The sequence below is a fragment of the Carassius gibelio genome, chromosome A12 (assembly GCF_023724105.1).
Source record: "Carassius gibelio isolate Cgi1373 ecotype wild population from Czech Republic chromosome A12, carGib1.2-hapl.c, whole genome shotgun sequence".
NCBI classification, from domain to species: domain Eukaryota; kingdom Metazoa; phylum Chordata; class Actinopteri; order Cypriniformes; family Cyprinidae; genus Carassius; species Carassius gibelio.
In genome coordinates this window covers 22,619,450-22,643,892 of record NC_068382.1, presented here as the reverse complement: position 1 = coordinate 22,643,892, position 24,443 = coordinate 22,619,450, and the positions used below count along the sequence as shown (strand labels likewise).

Below are 24,443 nucleotides of genomic sequence, written 5' to 3'. Positions count from 1 at the left end.
ATAGCAATAATAAATTAAAGCAGCTTAGCTGTTTTCAACTCTAAAATGCAAAAACATACTCCGGTGTGTTTTACCCTATACTTTATTTGTGTTTTATGTCAAGGGGTGAAAACTTGTCTACAGTAAGCAACTGAACGACATATACACAGCAATTCAATCGACACAATCTGTAGAACCAGCTGTACACACATCTGATCATCATTACATCTTTCCATTAGAGACTTTTAAACGGAGTGTTTTCCCCAGCAACGGTTAAAAATGCAGATTCAAGGCAAAACAAAATACAAAACAACAACATTGACAGTCTACAAAATGCAACCTCCTTAACAAAAATTATAAAACTCAGTGAGGAATTTGATGTTTGAGATGCAAATTTTCAGTTTTCAATAAGTGCGTTTTTCAATTGAGATGGTAACATTTTAAAGTGCTTTTAAAAGATGCAATTTGGCAAACATGACAACCGTTAGACAAATGAGCATTAACAATAAAATAAAACTGGAGGACAGTTGAGTGATTTCCTCTCCGTTGCTTTTCTTCAGTACTGCAAACCTTGCACTACACCAGATTCATATTGCACACAAAGGGTCTTAAAACGCCATCTATATCCCCCTGCTACTACAGTACTACAGTCATTAACACAAGACACTAGTAGGATCTGACAAAGGACAATGGAAACCAAGTACACTGGAATCTATATATACTTATCATAAGAAAAAAAAAAAGACATTTGTATACTTAAAAAAAAAAACAACAAAAGAAAATGAACAGCAAAATCACTAGTCTATAATAAAACAAATAAATAAAACAGTATTATCTACCAACAAAATGAGAACATGACCTAAATTGATTAAATAAACCCCACCCACCACTAAATAGGCCCCACCCATTAACACTAGACAATGAAAGGCAGTAACGTTGTGCTGAATGAAAAGCACTGAAACAGTATGAACTGTAGAGAGCCATTCAGCAGGTCTAAATAAGCAAACGCAAAATCAACCCCAACAGAAAATCCACAGTCATATTTTGGTTGTGTGAGCCAGAACTTTTGTTGTGTGGGTTTCCCTGGGTTGCTTGCAATGCTCAAACCAATTGCCATTTCCAAAATGCAGACTATCAAAATATGGACCCTATAATGGACTAAACCATACCAACTAAAACAACTCAAATCAAATAAAAGGAAAAGACTCTAAAAAGAGTATAGGTATATTGTAACTTCAGTGGCTGTTTGACCACTGCACAAACCTCACTCCAAAAAAAAAAACAAAAAACGACACTATACAAACTCTATTTAATAATGTAAAACAAACTACAAAACTGTATTGCTTTAACAGGGCGTCTATGAAGGAGAGGGTGGGATGTGATCATTTCCACATTCAAGAATCCCTTAACACGGCTTGGTTCACCCAAAAATGAAACTTCTGTCATCATTTACTCACTCTCATGTCATCCCAAACCTTTATCCATTTCATTTATCTGTCAATAAAGACGTTCTCTTTCCATAAAACGAAAACAAGGATTAAAAAAGGAGCACCGGAAACATAAAAAGCAGCTTAAAGTATGACAACCAGTGAAAATCTTGACATCTCATTTGCATTTACGTTTTAACTAAAATATTGTGATTCAATGACACCAAATATGCTATTATGTCTCAATCGAATGATCAAGGAGGGCAAGATTTGAAGTGAATAATGACTTCAATTTGCGGTTGTTTGACTTCAGAAGTGGCACAAGTCATAATGGACTTCTTGTCCTCTCTGGAGCTTGAAATTGTCCATCCTCATCCATTTTCATTTCAAAAAGCAGCATGAACATTTTGATATCCTTTAGTGTTTCATGAAAGAATCAAACACGTTTGGAACAAAATGAGAGTGAATGCATTTTTCATTGTTGGGTCTAATAAACTGCCTACCAAAAAACAATAGAAGAAGATAAAATGGTATGGTAGATAAAACTAAGAAGAGAAATCCACACACATGATTATTAATGATTTGTAGTGACTGAGCTACGGAGCAGAAACTCTACCTGCCTAGACTGTGAGAACTGAAGTTAAATATTGAAATGTCAAAATGAGCATGTGACTGAACTCCTCTAAGAGCTCAGGATGTGGCATACATGTACACACAGGTCTTTACGCTGTAACAGTGATTACTCATTATGTGTTCGTACTTCGTACAGTGCTTCAAATATATCTGCAGCTCAGGTCAATCTACATTAAGCAGCCTTTATGTTCTCATTTTCATGGAACTGCATCTTGTTTGTTTACTTTCAGACGCCTTTCATCTACTTTCATCATAATTTAAATCTTTCTTCTGAACATGTCCATCATTACAAAAACTAGCTCAGTGGTTCATATATACAGTTCATGTGTAGTGTTTTACTTTAGTTGAAATGTTCAAAGCAAGAGAGAACAAGCTAACTCTCTAAACAAACCCAAAATGTGAGCGTAGATAAATAAGGCTAAATTAATGCAGCTAGATTTTTTTTTTCTTTTAATTTTTCATTCATTTCTGCCTAATACATTCAACTTGGCACAGTGAGGGACGTGGAGAGCAGGATGTGAGCAGAAACCTACTGTGCAAGAGTGAAGAGATACACGCTAGTTACACACGTTTCCACTGGTGCAAAAAGCCTGTCTTTTTTTTTCCATTATCTTTATATTTTTAAAGGGAAGATATGAGAGATAAGAACGGGGGAACAACTGTACAGCCCAGACGGGGATAGTATTTCATGTTTCATACACATATATATATATACTTATATTCACTTTCATATGAATAGTATTGAACCCTCCCGTGCTGTGGAATGCCTGTTCAGCTTTTTGGGGTGATATCAGCTTCAGCTGGGGCTACTGGAGTTAAATTCAGCATTCAACAGCTGGAAAGAGTGAGCAGTAAAGAAACAGAGGGTGAAAAAGGAAAAAGAATGAAATTATATTCGCAATCCTTTTTATCTCCACAATGTGACATATTTAAGAGTATTTTGCAGCATCTACTCACTTATTTTACTGTTTGACTCCACCTCCACCCCGGATACCCACTGATTGGTTGTTCGGGAAGAGCCCCGCCCCTGAGCGGTTGACATTGGGGTGAGTGGGAGAGGCGACAGGGGGCTGACCTGGTCTGATTGGCTTGGCTGGGAAAGGAGGAAATATGACCAGTTAGTTAAGACAAAAAAATAACTGTTTACTAAATCTATAGATCAAAAATCACTCCTTAAAAGGCTGGAATACACCATAAGACTTCTGCACAGATTTTCAGCCTAATTTGCAGTCTGGACGAGTGCTAGTACACAGGTATCTGGCAGTCAGAGTTGACATTTTTTAACAAAAAATGGCCTAGTTTATGATGGGCACAGACTATAATTTTTTTATCGTTAGACTATGATTCCATCCAGTTGAAGGAGACCAAACATGTCTGATCATTTGCGCTCATTATAGAACAAATATTGTTATCATTGGTCATGCATCTAAGCAACGAGATTCATGTTTCTGTGTGAGATCACGTTTAGTTTTTTTGCAATCGTATGAGCCCTAAAAGTTGTTTTTAGCTGACAACAAACCGAAAAGCTTCAAAGCTGGCCATTAACTGTGGTAGATTCAAAAGAAATCATGAGATGAACCATGATTAATCATTTAAATCTACTAATATCCCTACAAATGTGAGCGGGCAACACCTCTTGGTAGCAATCGACACCTTTCACTGTTCCTCTGTTCTAGTATGTAAGTTGAAAAGTCAAAAGACACCTGTCTTCCGTACACACTTGGCTGACTCTAGTAACTGCACTCTAAAGTGTGTGTGTGTGTGTGTGTCTGTGTGTGAGAGCTAACCGATCTGTGCGGAGTGTCCTCTGCGGGCCATGTTCTTGGCTCTGACGGCCTCTTTGATGCGGTCCACCTCCTGTTGGTAGCGTTTGCGGTCACGGGCTGCGTTCTCTTTGGCCTCTTTGAGCGCAGACTCCAGAGCCTTCACACGCTCCGCCGTGGCCCGCAGGCGCTTCTCCAGTTTGGGCAGCTCACAGCGCAGGTCAGCGTTATCACGCACCAGCTACACAAAAGAAGAAAAGGCATCAGTAAGCATGTGTTTTGAGAGAATGCCTGTGGTGTCCGATGTTTTGAGTGTGTGTTTACCTGCTTGTGCACTTTAGTGAGCTGCTCAAGGTTGTTCTCCAGGAATGAGATCTTCTGTTTTTGTGCCGCACTGCCGCCAGTGTCATCGGAGTCCATCTCAGCGCTCTGAAAAATATGTAAATGCATAACTCAGGCACCTCTGAGAGAGGTCGATAAAGTCCTAACTGGAGTTTTATGATATATATTAGCTTTGAAGTCAGTGGCAACCTAAGGCTACTAGCCATAAAGAAAAAATTAAATAGTAAAATAAGAAATAATTAAAAACCAATAATAATATAAAGTAAAATAAAACATAAAAAAATAGTACTATAAATTCTAATAATAATAGCAATAAAAAAGGTAAAATAATAAAATCATTAAAGAATTAGAATAAGGTTCAACTCAAGAAGTAAATCATACAAATAAAATTAAATGAAAGGATAAGCTCTGATGTCTGTCAAAGCGTCCTGTTTAAACAGGAACTACACAGAAAAGGCGTTAAAAAAAAAAAAAAAAAAGACAGCTACACAGCAATCTATAAATCCAGTCTAACGTTTAGCTTTTAATAGTAATCATAGCTCAGGGTTAGTCATTATAATTTCTATAAAAATCCACATTGAAACTATTTAAATATCTGGAGCAACTTTTTAACTACAAATTTCAGTTCAAGGGGAATGTGTTAACAACTGCGATACCTTCTTCACCCGTGTGGCCAGATCCTGAACAAAGAGTTTCCTCAGGTTATGAAGAGTCTGCAGCTCTTTGGCCTGAGGACGAGAGAGCGATCAGAGCGTGGACGCATAAATATGAAACACCTCTCATATACAGAACAAAATAATCTACCACTGTCTCCTCCAGGCCTTTGAGATCCTGTCTGGCCTGTTCCCTTCTGTCCTGCATCACCCTGTAAACATATTTCATCATTAAGACACCACACCAAACGATTCTCGTATGCTATTCAAATCTCGGTATGTCTGTTGCATGACGTACGTCAGCTCGTGCAGTTTGCGGCTTTTCTCCTGGTCGGTGTTTTTGAGTTTCTCGTGCTCCACCTTCAAGCGCTCCTGCTCCAACATGATCTTCTGGTTCTGACTGCAGACAGAAAACAGCGTGAGAAAAAATAAGCCCATGTGGATTCATTCAGTGCCTGAAGATGTGTGTGTTTGTGTGTGTCTTACTCCTGCAGTTCAGTGATGAGTTTCTCCTTGGTCTCCAGCTCATCTCTCAGGCTGCTCAGCTGTTTCTGATGAGCTTCTCTGTGGTTCTGGATCTGCTGCTCAACTGCAACCTGTACGATCACACATCCAGAGAAACCATGAATTACTATCTCTTTATTAAAACTTATACTTTAGCAAAACCCCCTTTTCTAAATCTAATTCAAATGCAGAAAATGTAATAGGTACATAAAGATTATAATGAATTCAAAATTCAGAAAAATCATTGTTTTGCAAGAGAAATGTATCAAATGCTATAAGATTATAATGAATTCAAAATTCAGAAAAATCATTGTTATGCAAGAGAAATGTATCAAATGCTAACCTTGACTTCATTAGCACTCTGTATCTCATTCTCCTTCTCCATGGCATGAACTTTTTCTGCACAAGGAAAAATAAACCTCATCAACTTTCTTTCACGCCTAATGCAGTCTCACCACAAGATGGCAGTGAACGTTGGTCGATCTGAGCATTAAAATTAATTTATGAGAGGAAAGAAAAGCATGTGCATATGTACCCTGTGCACTGATTTTGACCAGTTCCTCATTGAGAGAGTCGACGTTCTCCTCTAGCTGTCTCTTCTTCTGTTCGATGTTCTGCAGATACTCCGTCAGGGACTTGATCTTTGCCTCATACTGTATACAAACACAGACAAATAAATCTCAATACCTTTTTACAGTTTCCTGTAAATGCCATGCTAGTATTGTAATGAAGAGCATGTGGTGTTTCGATTTTGCTAAAGTCTTACAATAATTAACAAATACAATGGTTTTACTAAAAGAGCTTTGTAAATGCTTTTTTATGTTCAGTAAAAAAAACACTAAAACAAGTTTAAAATGCTATACGAGTGAGTAATTGAAGGCAATTTTCATTTCTGGATGAACTTCCTTAATAAAAGAGAAGATTTGTAAGTTTTCTCATGTTGTTCTTGCGTTTACCTGAGAGATACGGAGCTGGCAGGCCGCGAGCTCCTTCTCGTTCTCATCCATCTTCTTGTTGCTCTCGCCCTGAGCGCTTTCCAGCTGTTTGCTGCGCTTCACCAGAGTCTTCACCTCCGACTTCATCTTACTGATGTACAGACGAGCCACGGTGAACTCTTCATCAATGAGACCTCCGCCTTCATGCTGCGGAGACAAAACACAGACAGAGAGAAAGAAAGAGAAATAACTGAGGTTAGAGAGAGCAGGGTGAGGAGTTAAAACAGTTCAAAGGAAGTGAAAAAATAAAAAGCAAGGACAAAAAGAACACACACACACACACACACACACACACACATACATAATACGTGAAATAGAAGTTAATTCAACTAATTTTGCCCTTTTACCTTAATGTCATTGCTCCCTATGGCGATGCCGATCTCTGCCAGGTCTTTAAGCAGTGATGACATCATCTCGGTGACTCTCTTCTTCTGATGATTGGTCATTTCCTTCAGTTTCTGCAGCTCAGAGTCGATAGATGCAAGAACGCTCTGCAACAACAGACAGCTCAGATCAGCAACCGATACCAAGACATAACTTCACATCACTTGCACTGATATAGTTACCCTGCCGCTTTAAAATTACATTCTTTTAAAGGTCCCGTTCTTCGTGATGCCATGTTTTAAACTTTAGTTAGTGTGTAATGTTGTTGTAAGAGTATAAATAATATTTGTAAAATTTAAAAGCTCAAAGTTCAATGCCAAGTGAGATATTTTACTTAACAGAATTTGCCTACAAAAACGACCCGTTTGGACTACAGCCCTCTAGTTCCTGCAGTAATGACATCACTAAAACTGTTTTTTGACTACCCTCCGCCCACATGAATTCACAAAAAGGGGGGCGTGGTCTTGTTGTGAAGAAGAGGAAGAGCTGCGTTTATAAATTGTGTGAAAAATACTGCACGCGAAACATGAACACATGTTATATTGCACACTGTAAACACAATCAAAGCTTCAAAAAAGCACGAAAACGGGACCTTTAAATACAATAATTGCTTTATCTTTTGTAGATATTAATAATACAACATTATTAATACACAGTTGTTATTATTATTACAATTATTATTAAAATCAGATGTTCTGGGTCTTCTGACGTTGAATCTAATTGGCTGTCAAAATTTTCAAGCAAATGTAAATTATAACTTTTCGGTGCAAGACACCATCAGATGGTGTAGAAAAGCGTTTCTCCTCACAGATTTCTGGTTGAGCTCTTCATTCAGGGTTTCAAACTCCTTGGTCTTGTCCTCCACCTCCTGACTCTTCTGATCATAGTTGACTGCGAGCTCCTCCAAGGCCTGCAGCACCTCCTTCACCTCCTCTTTAGACGCCTCGTTCTCCATCTGAAGACGGGTGAGCTCCGCCTGCAGGTTGTCATGGTCCCTTCGCGTTGAGACCAGCAGCTACAACACAAAGATTTTTTTTTCTTTTCTTTTTTTTATTGTGGCAAAATACTGTCTTTACATTAATTAGTATTAGTGTCAAATTATTGAGAGGAAAGAAGAGGGGAATGTGATGGGATCTCATGTGCACTAGGCCACAACACTATTTACTATTTATAGCTTTTAAAGGGCAACTCCCAAGTTTTTAGTCTCCAAATGATTCACTGTCAACTCAGAGACAAAAAAGTGCTCTAATTTATGAGGATTCATGTAAATGTGATGTGCATGTTCAGATCTCACCTCTTCCTGATCCAACATCTGCTGCTTGAGTTTCTCAGCCAGCTGAGACTGCTGATTTATCTCGTCATCCTACAGAGAGAGAAACACAGAATGAATGTAATGAATGAGAATGTTTTACATAATAATTATTAATAACGAGAGTCTAAGAAAGCTGGGGGATTGATGGCCGATATTATGCAGTTTGGGGTCAATATTATTTTTTATAAAGTCTTGCATATTTCCCTAAATCTGCATGGTAACACTTTAGAATAGGTAACACATATTAGTTGCTTATTAGCATACATATTACTAGATTATTAGCATGTATTACATGTATTAGTGCTAATTAAGAACATATTAATGCCTTATTCTACTACATCCCTAATCTTACCCAATACCTACACCTAACAACTACCTTACTAACTATTAATAAGCAGCAAATGAAGAATTTATTGAGAAAAATGTTGTAGTTAATAGTTAAAAAGTGTTACATATTCTAAAGTGTTATCTTCTGCATTTATTTGATCAAAACTGCAGTAATGTTAATAGCATAAATGTAAATACTATTTAAAATATACAAAAAACTGCTTTCTTTGTGAATAGGTTTTTAAATATAATTTATCCTTTTAATTCCAAAGCTGAATTTTTTTTTGCATTATTATTATCAATGTTCTTCTTTGATGAATAGAAAGATCAAAATGATATATTTTATTAGAAAAAGATAACTTTTATAACATTATAAATGTCTTTAACTTTCACATATGATCAATTTAAGACGTTCTTGCTGAATAAAAGTGTTAAAAGTTTTATATGGTACTGTATCCTAGGTGTGTGCACAAATAGTTAAATATTCAATTTGTAATTATCGTTTGAAAAATAAAAACACTATGATAGATCTTAAGCAAGTAAAGTAAAAGTCAGTAATAAGCAAATGCACCAGGTGGTACTCTGTAACGTGTTGATGGCATTTGATCACAAAATGTTGAATTTTTTTTTTTTTTTTATGAGCTCAAATATTCGATCACAATGTTTTTGAAAAATGCCCATCCCTACTGTATATTTCTTTGTAATAATTTAACTGGAACAAATGATACAGGGAGAAACGCTGAAAAGAGACTTTTTATTCCAACCAATATATATGAAGATACTACTAGTCTTGAAGATACCTAGCTTTAGTAATTATTGGCAATTACATTCCAAATACAGCAAACGTCCAAAATCTTCATTCATTTAAGGTCAGTAGTTCATCTCACCTTGTCATCCAGCTGTTTGTAGAGTTTGGCCAGTTCAGCCTCACACTTCTCACGCTCAGCATCAGTCAATTTAAGGCCGGGCACACTGGGAGACGAGGTGATTTTTTCATTATTGATCACATTATCCAGGGCCAGCACATCTGCATTTGCCTTCTCCTTATCGTACTGCTCCTCAATGGGTACGCTCTCACCTAAGAGCACACCGAACACAATCCAGCTGTGTGTAATTTTCACTGAATGCCTCTGAATCAACATAAAGCATGTGTCATTTCAGTACCGTTCCTCCAGCGGTTGAGCTCGTTCTCCAGCCAGGTGATGGTGTTCTTAAGCGTCTTGTTCTTCTCTTTCTCCTTCTCATATTTCTTCTTCCACTGCTCAGCTGTCAGCTCCACATTCACACACACTGTGTTCTTGATGGTCTTTGCTCTGAGAACAGTGAAAACCAGAAAAATGACTTGTCGATCAAATCGAAAGGTTTAATTCAAACTCTCAGTCTGTTAGATCTCATCACCTCTGTCCGAACATGAGCGTAGTTTTGGTCTCGGCCTCGTTGAAGGAGGATGGAGAGCAGCAGATCACTATAGTTGTCCTGCAGTTTCCACCCAGAGAATCCTGCAAGATCCTCGTCATCTTACTGTCTCTGTAGGGAACGTACGTCTGACAGGGGAAAGAAATATTCAATCATTATCTCGATCCATTAGAACACAGTCCTGCATCTTGAAAAAATAAATAAATATGCTGATTTACAAAAAAAGACTCAATATTACCTAATTTGATGATGCTGAGTTAAATCTATAAAAAATTTGTTTTATTTCACAAAATAATATACTTTTTTTCCCCAAGTTATATACATGCATCAGCTTTAATGCATTAATTAAAGCAGGCAAATGTCAAAAATTTAAATGCATGATTTAAACTATGATCTGAAAAGGAGTGGAAAAATGTGTTTAAGAACTTTAAGAACTTTACATATACACATAAATGTGCATTCTGTTTGGATGTAGTAAAACACCCACAGATGCTGCAGAAAACATCAGGGACAGGTTTGCATTTTTTTCTGTCCCTGGCCATAACCTTGAAATCAGGATTAGACATATTATAATGCCTCCAGATGCATTCATATAAGTGAAAATAGCAGGGAATTGAACAAATAATTGTAACCAAGCTCAAAGGAAGATGGGAATCACGTCTTTCTATCAGTTTTTAAGATGACTTCATCTTACAATTGGTTATGGAAAGCAAAAATGCTACCAAATGACATTTTAAGCAAATCAGATGCAGGGTGGTGAACTGTAGAGCTTGGGTGCATCACACCTACCGATCCTTCAGCCAGAGCAGAGATGACGTTTCCCAGAGCGGAAAGAGATTTGTTAATGTTTTTGGCTTCATCCAACACAGCACCCTCTGCTCCGGTTTTACTGACCTGCAGTCGAAAACATCACAAATGAGCGTAACATTAATAAAGAACTAATCAAATCACATAGGCTATTATGGGTCCTGAAGGGAAACCAGATGAGGATGAAGGAGTTGAAAATGTCTGTGAATGGGTTTGCAAAAGACACAGAGAGAACAAGTGAAAGAGGAAGTGAAAAGAGAGATACGGAATAATAACCTTCTCGCTTCCTGCTAAATCCACCAGGAAGAGTTTCCCGCTCAGTTTCTGCTCCGTCTGCGTGTTCTCTTGCTTGACGTTTATCAGGAAGATACTGTGACTCCTGGAGCTGTGCTCGTTCATGTCTGACACACACCACAGAGAAAACATGAGTTTCCTTTTCCAACTAACTTTAACTACAAACACACAACAGGGCACTCTTTTGGTTGTTTAAACATCTCAAAATAAATGAAATAAGAAAGAACATCCTGAAACTACTCCCGCTAATGTAACTCAAAGAGCAACAGGTGTGGAAAGCTTCAGATGGCTAAAAACAGCTATTCAGTGTGTCTGACTGATTTAAACGGGCTTACTTGTGACAGCCACATGTCTGTTGGATTTGCCTTCATCAATGGTGTCCATCACTTCGTCCGGACTACACACAAACCGTTCAGTACAACCCTGCAGATGGAGAAAGAGATTTGAACCACTCCTTCACTGATGCATGTATTCACAGCTAATCACTAAAACACAGACTCACCTTTACATAAGGAACTCTGTTCTTGTCTTCATGTACAGACAGGTTGGTCTTAGATACTGAAAGAAAAATCCTTTATTATTATAATTTTTTTTTTTTTTTTTTTAAGACAGATCACACTCAGATTAAACCATCTCTAAAACAACACAATCTGTATCATATTCAGTCACACGTACCATCCAGCAAATCCCTGATCTTGTCCAGGTAAATCTCAAAATAGGAGACCTGTCAAAGCAGAAGAGCTCTGTGAATTTCATTAGCAGCAGTCTGAAATTAATACACGGTTGTGCAAAGTTTTTTTTTTTTTTTTTTTTTTTCAAGTTTTTGAAATTTCTTACAAATGCTGCATTTATTTTTAATATTGCAAAATACTTATATATATATATATATATATATATATATATATATATATATATATATCCATCTCCAAGCTTCCTACAACTTTTGACCTTTAAAGTTTCAAGTCTTTCAAAAAGTATCAAGTCTGAAAATGTCAGTGGGAACCCTGTGAATAATTATCACTTATTTTTAAGTTCATTTCAAACCTTGATATGGAATTCCAGGTTTTCATCCATGGAGTAAATGTAGTTGAATATATCCTGGACGATCCGCGGAATAATGCCCATGCCGTCTGGATCGTGCAGGTTCCCCTTAACAATTGCACAAACACCAATTCAATCGATATTATAATGTCTGATGATATACAATACGGTAAATATACTGATAGTCATTATTAGCAAAAATGGAACCAGTAACAAAAACACACTGAAAATCACAATGACTGTTGTAATAAACAATTCTTCTTGACTTTAAATATGTTTATTTCTAGAGACATTCTCACCTCCATGGTGTGTGTTTTTCCAGAAGAGGTTTGTCCATAAGCAAATATTGTACCGTTATAACCCTCAAGCACATCTGCAGGGCACAAACACAACGAAACATTCAGTTTGAATAAATATCCCATACAATAAATATGGTATTTAGCGTTGTTTAATCAATATCAATTAATTTCAATGAATTATTAACGATTAAATATTAATGGCATCATGAAAGGTTTGGAGCCAATCAATTATAACTATTTCCTGAATCTTGTGATCCGGACGCCACGTCTCCGGTCTTACCTTTAACTATCTTCTGAGCACAATCATTGTAAACCTGCTCCTGAGAAGTGTTAGACTGAAACACTCGATCAAACACATACGGCCTTCCCTGGAGAGAAAGAAAGACAGACAGACAGACAGAGAATGAATGATGGCTCATTATGCATACTGTATATCTGTTTATATATGATAAATCAGCAGACCACAGTCATAAGACTTAAAGATGATCCTTCATGGAAATGTTTTACATTCAGACGAAACATGACCCTCATTACTACAGGCTAAAATACAAATCATCCTTCCCTCCTGTTACGAACGGCTCTAACCTTTAACAAACAGCAGACTCAGTAAATTCAGCTGTTATAACACAATAAAAGCATTTTATAAGAGGTCTTCCCCCAGGCATGAGCTCACTCTGTACAGCTATAAACAGATTTAACAGTGCACAATCTGTTTTTTTTTTTTTAGCAGCCTTGCTTTCAGACGTTTTTGACTCATAAAATACAGTATTGCAAACTGATGCAACATAATATGTTTTGTTAAATACCAATGAGACACTACTACCGCCGTTTTATATAAAACATTAAAACTGTGAGCTTGTGAATTATATGTGATAAGTGTAAGACTGAATGCAGCTAAACATTTTCATTTTACTTTTAATGGAAAAGTTTAAACCAACAAGAAAATCAAAAACTGATATGAATAATCTGGACTGAATCATCAAACGACTCACTAGCTTACGGAAATTGTATTTTAACTAAAAACAAACTAAATACTGAATGAAAGAGTATTGGTTATTTTTTAGCATGTCAGTCAGCTGTGCATCTCTAAAAATAGAGGTAAAAGCACAAATAATCTTCTCAATAAAAGGCGTAAATTGTTACCAGTTTGAAAATGAACATGTGTAATCATTGTGCATTAGATGGCCATTTTCCCTAATACCATTACACTTGAACAATTTGATTTGACATAAGATTTAAAGGTCCCGACATGAACATTTCACTTTATGAGGTTTTAACATTAATATGAGTTTCTCTTGCCTATCGTATAATATGGTTTATGCATCAGTGAATCAAGCCAGTGACTAAACGATCAACTTCACGTTGTTTCTCTTAGGCCCCATTTACACTGCTTGGTTCAAGTGACCCAAATCCGATTTTTTGCTCTCATGTGGCACAGATCGGATATGACCGGTGAACGTGTAAGCAGGAAAAAAAAAACGCATGGATTCCTATGTTCTCAGATCGGATTCAGGCCTCATTCATATGTGGTAATAAATCGGATATGAATCGGATATGTGCATTTGCGTGTGCCATGTAAGCAGACAAAACGGATATTCCCCAGTAAGTGCGAGTAGTACGTCATTAAAAAAAGTGACACCACCAACTGAGATCACATCACATGACTTATTATAGGCACGATGGAGGATGAAGGATACACACAGTGGAGCAATGCCGAGGTTTCATGTCTTTTAAGTCTTTGGGGCGAAGAGACAGTGCATGCAAAAATGCAGGGTTGTTAAAGAAATAAAGGGCTCTCCTTTTTTTCTCCGCCATACGAGACCAATGTTTTGCTGATTTTTTTTGTTGACTTTTCAAAATCTTGTGGAAAGCAAAACACTGCATAATTGTATTTACATCTGCATCCATTGTATTTCGCGCTGTTTCACTTCTTTTTCCGGGTCAGAACGTCTACGTTTGGTAGTTTCAGCAGTGTACAGTGTAAATGCAAAAATCGGATACGGGACACTTTTAAAAGATGATGTAAGCAGGTCATCAAAAAAATCGGATACAGTCAGAAAATTGGATTTGGGCATCAATACCTGCAGTGTAAATGCAGCCTTAGTAGCATAGCATGAAACAAATCGTTTTTTAAAATTGTGATTTAACTACAGAGCGTGATTAAAGAAGCTCCCTTTATTTTGTTCGGAGCTGTCAATCACACATCGCGAGTATATCTGCACACTTGCCCAAACTGCCGTTATAATGAATGACGCTTTTATGCTGCACAACTAAGCTCTTACTGTATTCATGTCGATATTGTGTTTGCTGTTAGTTGTTGTGAAAGCATTTTGTGAGAGAAAATACGTTGCAATGATGAGATCGCAGCATTCACGCGATAAACAGACTCAGTCTACTCAATGCTCATCACTGCAGCCTTTCATGTGATGGGAAAAGATCTACAAAATAATGCTATAATCAACACCTCCGCAATTTGTTAAAATCTCGACAGCAGTAATAGTAAAAAAAAAAAAAAGTAAAAGTATTTGAGAGGGGTTCCACATGTAATACGCATTTCAAATGCAAAGATCACCACAGTTTACTCTGAGTCTCACAGCAGACACACCCCTTCAAACAGAGCATTCAAGCCAGAGGACTAAAATCAGGATATAAAAATTCCTTTTATTTCTAAATTTTAAATGTCAAAATCATTCTAGCAATACAAGTACACATCAGGAAACATTAAAAATGTTTTTTTTTTTTTTTTTTTTAAAGAAAATCCACATCATGGGACCTTTAAGAATGTGATGTCAGCATCGGCAGTGATTTCAGTAGAAAGCCTGTTATAGGAGTAGTAAACTAATACCTATACATCCAGGTAAACTCCCATTCATTCACACAAGACAACACACTTTACAACTGATTGAGACCAATCAAAAGACAACAAATCATCACAATCCGGTCAAATATACAGCCGAGACCCCTCACAAGACACATCAGGTCTCCTCTAAGAGATTCAGACTTTGTTGTGAAATAAAAATAAAAAGAGAGATTTGATACCCAAGAGCTTGAAAGAAGAGCCATAAAGATTATATGACATAATAAAAACTGGCTCAGGATCTTTTTTTGATCCATGAGCGCTATAAGTTCTTGGTCTCATTGAATATGTGATATAAAAATACTGCAAGAAAAAGATAACAGAAAAACACACAAAAGTGAACAAACGGCAGCCTAATTCACATTTAATTATTTCTGATTCTTTTAAAGAATCAACTCTTTTGATTCTTCAACACCTCTTGTTTTAAATCACTCTGCCAAATTCTACACTGAATGAACTTTAAAGATTACAGAAGCAAGTTCTGTGATGTATCTGCTCATTAGCAGGGACACTTCTTCTTCCTCATGATCCTGATTGGCTGATTCTGGTTGATATGACCTCTTCACTCCCGACTGACTTCATGTGAACCGTCCAAATGGCAATTTTCCTCACCATACCACTATAACACAGTACTAGATTAACCAGGTGAGGAACACAACACACTCTAACACACTTTATGAATTGAGACACTGACTCAGTTTAATAAAGAAAATAATAATAATAACAACATTTGTTCAAATGAATATAAATGTATATATATATATATATATTTTAAATACTTAAGCATTTTTTTTTTACAGAACCACTAGTAAATTATTATTATATCAAAAAAATGATTCTCAATTTATCCAGAATCTTGCAGCTCTGGTTTACACATCGTTTATTGCTGCATATAATTTATTACAGTAGAAGTTTAGTTTCATGAAGTTGATTTCGAAAATGCATATAGATTTTTTGCATTGTGTTTTTCAGTTGAACAAGACTATTTTTCCCTATATATTTTATCATTGAGGATTTCTTTAAAAAAAAGTCTAAAAATCTTGTCTCGTCTCGTCCTCATGAACCCTGTCTCGTCTCGTGGGATAAGTGTCTCATCACACCCCTAATAAGGAGTGGTTCCCTGCATTACAGTATTGAGCTGCTGCAAGGGAGCAGGTCTAATGCGCCATTTAAATGAACAGTGAAAGTAACAAAAGCTTATACAAAACATTAAAAGGGGGGTGAAATGCTCATTTTCACTCAATATCCTGTTAATCTTGAGTACCTATAGAGTAGTACTGCATCCTTCATAACTCCAAAAAGTCTTTAGTTTTATTATATTCATAAGAGAAAGATAGTCTGAACCGATTTTTCCCGGAAAAACACGACCGGCTGGAGGCGTGACGTGTGGGCGGAGCTAAAGAATCACGAGCGCCAGTAAGCTTTTGCGTTGAGAGCATGTGAGCAAACATTTCGATTTATGTTTTATACTTAAAACTTTTCTAATAGTTTTAATAGCATATTTTACTGTCCCCAACAAATCAATAACATCTACCAAGCAAGTTTGCATGATATAGCAACATATACCTTTTTATTTTCGATTTTACATTTTCTTTAAATTACCTCATGTATTATAAAGTAATTAAAATTGTACAATAACTATGTCCATCAATACTAACATTTAACATTTTCATTGTCAAATAACATTAACTTAAACATTCAGTGGCCAAAATGTCTCAATAATCAAAGACTTACATGCAGGAGACCAGCACTGTGTTTTAAAAATATTAATAATGCACAACATTACAGCTTTGGAATTTCAAATGACTTATTGTCCTCAGACAATCACAAGACTACAAAAAGATTGTTTTTGAGGAGCTGAATGTCCCGAGGCCTCCTTCACAGCCAGGATTGGAACAGCACTGTTTACAGCTCTCAGTATTCCCAATGAGAGATTTTAATTGTGCTCCCAATGGTCACAGAGACGGGAACGTTCGTCACATGTTAGTTTCAAACATGCATGAGAGCATGCGCTGTGTTTGCGTAGAGACAAAGAAAGAAAAGAAACGAACAAGCATAAAAAGAGCTGTAATTACAGCATATTCTCTTATGAACTAATTCTGAAATGAGAACAATATCAACACAACAAGATGTGCAGCTGGACAGGCAGGTTTGGTTTCCTTCAGTGCAGCAAGATTTACTGCCCAATTTATGACCTTATCCACCTGCTTTAAGCCATTATACCAACACATGCATGCTTCATCACACCAGAATAGTTGCTCTGGTGCTTGATGCTGACTTGCTCAAAACAGCTGGAAGACAAAACTCATTTGGCAGACTCCCAAATGCACACACAAAACACGTCAGTGCTCTGGAAAACAAAAGGCCGATTGTTGGTCAGACAGTATGGTGTCACTGCAGAAATGAAGGAGAAGCTAAAAAACTCTAGACGCTATATTGCAATTTCACTCAGTAAGACAGAAAAACCTCCAGGGCTGATTGTCCACAGCAAAACCACAAAACCACTCCGCCTAATAGTCACCCATACACTACACAGACTGCAGGAGGGGACTTTAGGATGTGACTCAACACCACATCACTAAATGATATCCATAGCTACTGCATTCAAAGTTAAAAACAAGTACTTAATATAAATGCAAAAAGCATTTTAACTGCCATTCAATAACAGAAAAACTACAATTTCCAGAATGTAAAGCCATTTTCATTATGTAAATAAATCAGTAATGACGCACTGACAGAAAATAACATGCAAAATCAAGACATTTCAATCCATAAGGAGAAGCCAATATCATGCCAATCCAATGATGTCAGCATTTTAAATGAGAATTTGGCTGTTTTACAGTCTGTGGAGAGAGTTACACATACAAAACCAAATATATGAAAATGACTCCAACTTCAGAAAAGGTGCATTAAAGTCATTGATAATTAATATAGTTATTCATTACATTATCTAGCTAGCATCTTTTACCCTTTAAACTTTTAAACAATTTAAACTTTCTTCACAAGCTTCTTCACAAACAATGCATTTTAATAAACTTACAAGAAACATGACATGTAGAAACATTTGGATTATATATTGCCTAACTGGTGTTTAATATCTACAGGCCCATAAACAAACAAACAATATGATATAGGAAGCGAGATTACTTCATTTCATGCTCTAAAAATACACATTTGTCTGTTCCTAATAGAAGCATAACGTTACATATTAAAGCCATAATAAATGATTTGAAATGGTCTTTGTTCATTCATGTTTTAAAAGTAGGCCAAATCATAACAGACTGGCATTAGTGAATGTTTATGAACACTTCATCTATTCATTTTTAACGTTAAATCCACATATTAAGGTGAAATCTGCAATTTGTATAACGTCATATTTATTTAGCTTTTGTTGATTTTCTAAATGAAAACAAATTAATTAACATTAGCACCGGGGCTAGCGGTTACTAATCATCCGTTTGACATCAAAATCCATTTCGAAATGCACTAAAATAGTAAATTAAGCCAAGAATGATTAGGTCCTACGTTAATGTTTTTAAGTTCATAATCAAACATTTTGACATTGTAACGTTACTGCATTACATCTGAGGGCTGTTAGCCACCGAGCTAACGATGATTTAAAACTCACTTTACGATTGTCACTAAATTATATCCTCGCGTACAACATTTCCAACACAAAGTAATTCTAAAACACAAATTACTATCGTATTACACATTAAAATGCACCGAAGAAGATATTTTCTGTCAGGATAAGTTACGTCTGAAGGTGGTTAGCGGGTGCTAATAGAAATGGACGGCGAGCGTCACGGCGGAAATTCACCGTGATGTCATGTTATAAACTCACCCCAACGACCACACTATCTTCTCCTTGAAATTTGGGGATGTATTTGTCTCCCCTCATCACCTCCGAACTGTTTAAAGGCCGAAAACGGCACATGACTTTGATGGTGCACTCGGCCGGGTCCGCCATCTTCAGCTGTGAGGAGGAGGAGGAGGAAGAGGAAGAGGAGCAGCTCGGTGTGTTTGCTCTGTTTAGGTGGAAGTAGATTTTGACACACACACACACAGACACACACACACACACAGAGAGAGAGAGAGAGAGAGAGAGAGAGAGAATGAAACAAGAAGGGGCTAGTTGTCACAAAGGCTATTTCTGATTAATTCAGCCTTTCAGAGGAGTACAAATGCAACCTACACTGACATGAAAAAAAAAAAAAGAATACTTTACATTTTCATGACAACATTCACAAATAATAATAATAAAAAAATATACTGGGACATTGTGACAACTTACCACTTAACACTCCAACATAACATTTTAAGTGTTTTTTTTATACTGTATACTTTTCCAGATGCACACACACACACACACACACACTATTCTTTGCAGATGCAGCATTATTTCTGGATGATTCGGGGATCCGTTGGATCCTGATGGATGTGTGATGCCAAGGGATATCAAAGATGCTTTTGGACGAAATCTGGTGGATATTGGGTTAAATTGAAATGTCTTGCTCTGATTCACTCACTTTAAGCATAAACTTGTTGATTTATTAGTATACGATGGCTAAAGAAAGGTATGATAAACTAATATTCCAGATTCAAAACAAAGAGTTAAGTTCTATTACCACACGAATGAAACTAAGAGTTTCATTATATTTCATGAGGTATTATTAAGTACATTTTTAGTGCCGACTTCCTGCCAACCATAACGTCATGCACACAGATGTCATTGGTGGAAATTACTCATCACTGGTGCTGCATGGACACATGTACCCGGGTGTGGCAGGAGGACACATGGCTGGAAATATTTCAAATCCTTAGAAGTAAGCAATAGTAGCAAAGCTTGCACGAGCAAATACTGATAATAATTACAGATGTCTTCTTGTACAGATTTAGTCCTGTGATATATGACACGTTTTTGTGGTTTGAAAGTGGTTTCACTGTATTGTCTCAACCAGCTGCTACTTCAAAACACATTTCATAAGTGCTGAGATTGGGGAGTTATTGGAAGGCAGAGGTATCCATGATCCAATCCATTTTACTTCAGTAACGTGATGGATTCAAGTAAAACTGAATATTTAACAAGAGAAAAGCTTATTTATTTATTTATTTATTTGGTAGAAATTAATGTTCAGCAGAGATGCATTAAATTGATCAAAAGTGAAAGTGAAGACATTCATACTAGATTTCTATTTACTTCTGAACATGAATCATGAAAGACATTTTGAAAACAGTTATTTTAAATGATGATACTATTCAACAATATAGCTGTTTTTACTGATAATGCATTAACAAAATAAATAGATACATTGTTAATTTCAATGCATGTTGACTTTTTGTGTTATGTGACTTTATCATGGCATACATTATATTTTAATGGGCTTGTAACTCAGAGCTCGATGAAATGGATGTTTCCTTACACCTGAATTTCTATTAGGGGATCAATAAAATGCATCAATCTCTGTGTCATTTTACTAAATCCTCTGACACGTCTGCTCAAGACTGTGCAGGAATGTGTGTGTGTGTGTGTGTGTTTCTGTTATCTCTGGTCGTCACACTGCATGACCCAGTCACACCTGCTGCCACTCTTTAGTGAACATCAGGACATCACCGCAGGCCAAAGGAAGCTGGAACAACACGTTTAAATGGACAGATGGATGAGAGAGATAGAGGGGGAGACAGAAAGAAAGTGAGCTCAGCTGGGATTCAGAAAAAAAAAAAAAAAAACAGGCTTTTCTGGGTGTTGGTAATCTGAGGGACTACTGTTAATTTGACCAGTTTAGACTGAGGAACATATCAGGGCAGATCTGCTATACAAACAAAAATGATTAGTGACACTGATGAAATCCTTTACTGTAGGTAACAATTTAAGAGATAGTTGCATTATCATTGTCATTATTTACTCATTACTTACTATACTTCTTTATTAGTTTTTTTCTTCTTTTCTTTCTTTTTTCTTTTTTATTTTTTGTATGAAAAACAGCTTTAACCTTTTGTGATCCACTGGGGGAAAAATACGTATTTCTTCATGATCGAGACATAACATAGTAAACGTAATACATATTGTACATAATACATATAAATATTAAAATATTTTATATTTTTTAAATATTTTATATAAATATTTTATAAATATTTATACATAAATACATACATAAACAATTAACAATTAAAAGTAAGAATTAAGAGCAAACTGTAAAACTAACACTTTTTGGGCAAACTATGCTTTATTTTGACCCAGAGCAAAGCTTTTCTTTCTTGCCTTTAAATATGTAAAGCCTTAATACCATTTAGCAGTCATTTCTTTATCACTAAATTCAGTACTGATGAATCTGCATTTCATGAGATGTCATTAAAAGTTAATATCTATAATAATGTGAAATTTAGGCATGAAGTGTTCATCAGCTGTTTGTATATACATACATAAATACATACAGTAGTTAGTTAGATATCATCATGAGGATAGACAAAGCATTGAGTGTTGAATGTGTGTGGATGAGTGTATGAGCCTGTAGGAAAACACCTGTTCTGGTTGGACAAGATCCTATATTCAGCTCGTTCTGTGTTTGGGGTTAGGCTGTGCAGGCCTGTTATGTTCATTCTGTGCTGGACATGAGCTTAGAACAGATGCTGTGATTCATAACGCTCATGTCACACTACATAAGCACAACATAGTCTGAATATTTGTAAAGCCTGACTTAATAATGCATTACAGAGTAGAACAGCACCAACCTGTGCTGATAAGAGTTAATAGCAGGTCGAAGCCATTGGGATTTCTTCCCATCTTCTGCTATGCAGTTTCATGGCTGCGTTCACAATGTACATGTATACCTCTTTACCCAACAGTTTTTGTTATAATTTGTATATATTCAATGAACAATAGGTACTCTTTTACTTACTATTGAAAAAAAACAAACAATATTCTGTAAGTACACTTCTTTCCGCTTCAAAATTTCACCTTTAATTCAATGTGTTACTTGTCATTTCTTTGTGATTTTTTTTTTTGTTGTTGTGATTTTCACTTGAACAAATAGCCTACTGTACATTCTGTATAATGTATCAGAACCACACTGAACCAGAAATTTAAGTTGAGAAATTGTGTATACATAAATAAACAATGAAACTAACAAAATACCAACAACACAATAAATTGTTTTTGTTTTACTTAAAGCAAAAAGTAGAGTCAAGTTCATTGCATTGTGGGATATGGAATTATTTGCAGCCGATTTGTGCTAAATTCTATGATAGCATGCAATTAATACATTCCATGTCCAGGAAATCAATTGCAAGAAAAAGATATAGATGCAGAAAACAGAATAATTATTAAGTGGAGAATAATGAATCTGAACGCAACTGGTGCACTGGGGAATAGGAGAAAAATGATGTATATTCAGAGAGAGAATATTCCGAGAAAGATAATGGAAGAAATGAAAGAGCAAGTCAGAAAAAGACACAATACTCATTATTTTGTCTCTCAGTTCATATGGGCCTGTCAGTTTGACCGTCATAACATACATAATTATAACTGTCAGCTGCAGGACGCAATTAGAACTGTGTCCCATAGGTCTGAATTACACACGCTCAGCACAGATAATAACCTGCTCTCTCTCTCTCTCTCTCTCTCTCTCTCTCACACACACACACACACACGAATGCAGAATAACAGAGGTGAATTGCCTCTTTTCCAGCATTGCTATTTTCCTGCTCTTTTTCTCCATAGGGATAAAAATATAAAATATACATAAATCTTAAAAGAGTTTGAACTGAAACACATTATATAATCACAACATGGCAATCTTTTCACAGTGGATAAAATGAATATGATTTTTACTTCATGAATGCAGGACCTTGCATTTTGTGCCTCAAAATGGACTCTAGTAGCTGGCATTAAACACAACTAAAATACCAGCACGCATCTTTGTTGTTATAGTCTTGATATTAAAACTTGATTAATGCATAATTATTTACCTGTGCACTATTATATCTACAATAATATAATATCATAAAACTTGTTTAATAGCCTATTTTAAAACTTTTTGAATTTAATGCATTGATATTTAATTAACCCCATTCCAGTTTAGAGCAGACCAAGGTTATCAATGTAAAACAAATTCATTAATACAATTAAACATTAACTAAAATAAAATAAATTATTTAAATTATTAACCCTTAAACTTATTTTATTTCAGCTACAGTTGAGCATCTCATTTTTGCTTTTTGTGCATTAATAAATAAATAAATTATATATAAATATATATAAAATCTAATTCAAAATATGAAAAAATCCTACAACTGTATGATTAAAGTAGTATAATTAATGATGCAAAACATTACTGAATGTTATTACATTTAATTTCCATTTATTTTTATTTGTAATATTATTTATAATTTTATTTTACCTTTTACCTTTTGTATTAATAATTATCAGTAATTTAATGTTACATATTCTAAATATTTTATTTTATACATTTATATACTTATGTATTTTAATTTAATTATACAATGCAAAGACAACACGCACTTAATATATATATATATATATATATATATATATATATCAGGACTATGTGTCTATCTGTCAACAACAAACTGCAGTAGCATGTTAAAGCAGGCATTAGTTACAAGACAGGTGTGTTTGATGTGTCTTATATAAGCATTCAATTAACAGGCCTTACTGGCTCCAGGATTCTCCAGAGCAGAGGGAGGATTTAAAAGTATTTGGGTGTGATAGTGTATGCATTTCAAAATGATTATAAATATAAATCACACTCAGTGTCCACACCTGTCACATACTTCACTCTGTGATGTGTGAATACATTGCATTGCCATAGTTACACCACAATCTCCCTATTATGAGACGGGAGTTAAGGTACCATGACGGGACTGAACAAACTCATTGTTGTCATTTAGGGATTATGTTCAGTTCAAAGCTATAGATTATCCCTGCTGCTAATATGCAGGCAGCTGTTATCACAGCCATATGGCAGTACATCCCATCAGCCATCAGCAAGCATGCAATACTCAATTATAATACAAAACACATGGACACATGAATAGACAACCAAAGAAAACATCAGAAACTACAGGAAAGATATTTGCATGAGGGTGGCTGCTTATGTTTTTCACTCATTTTTGTCTTTTTGAATTTCATATACACTCTCAGAAAAAAAGGTACAAAAGCTGACACTGGGGAGGTATACTTCTCTTATATGCATAATTTAGTTACTTAACTAATATGTATTCTTTAGCTATTCATATGTACATTTAAGGTACCAATATGCAATATGGTATATAAAGTACAAAAGATACTTTTAAAATGCCCTTGTGACAACTTTTGTACCTTTTTTTTTCAGAGAGTGTGAAGTAAAAATTTAGGTAAATTCTTTAAAAGAGTAATTCCTCTCCCT

The 24,443-nt window shown here is 35.8% G+C and overlaps 1 protein-coding gene across 1 annotated transcript; it reads right to left on the bottom strand.

The window, feature by feature from the left end:
- Positions 1 to 64: 64 nt before the first annotated feature.
- LOC128025483 (kinesin-1 heavy chain) lies at positions 65 to 19,068 on the bottom strand. Its single transcript, XM_052611883.1, has 26 exons — positions 18,878 to 19,068; positions 12,457 to 12,544; positions 12,177 to 12,250; positions 11,881 to 11,985; positions 11,512 to 11,560; positions 11,339 to 11,394; positions 11,172 to 11,259; positions 10,819 to 10,943; positions 10,525 to 10,629; positions 9,718 to 9,863; positions 9,484 to 9,632; positions 9,207 to 9,397; positions 7,975 to 8,043; positions 7,489 to 7,695; positions 6,644 to 6,787; positions 6,258 to 6,443; positions 5,837 to 5,954; positions 5,645 to 5,700; positions 5,284 to 5,393; positions 5,096 to 5,197; positions 4,949 to 5,009; positions 4,801 to 4,872; positions 4,127 to 4,231; positions 3,827 to 4,043; positions 2,997 to 3,132; positions 65 to 2,874 (listed from the first exon to the last, which is right to left on the bottom strand). The coding sequence occupies exons 1-25, from the start codon at positions 19,001 to 19,003 to the stop codon at positions 3,002 to 3,004; spliced, it is 2,880 nt and encodes a 959-aa protein (XP_052467843.1). The 5' UTR covers positions 19,004 to 19,068; the 3' UTR covers positions 65 to 2,874; positions 2,997 to 3,001.
- Positions 19,069 to 24,443: the final 5,375 nt, after the last annotated feature.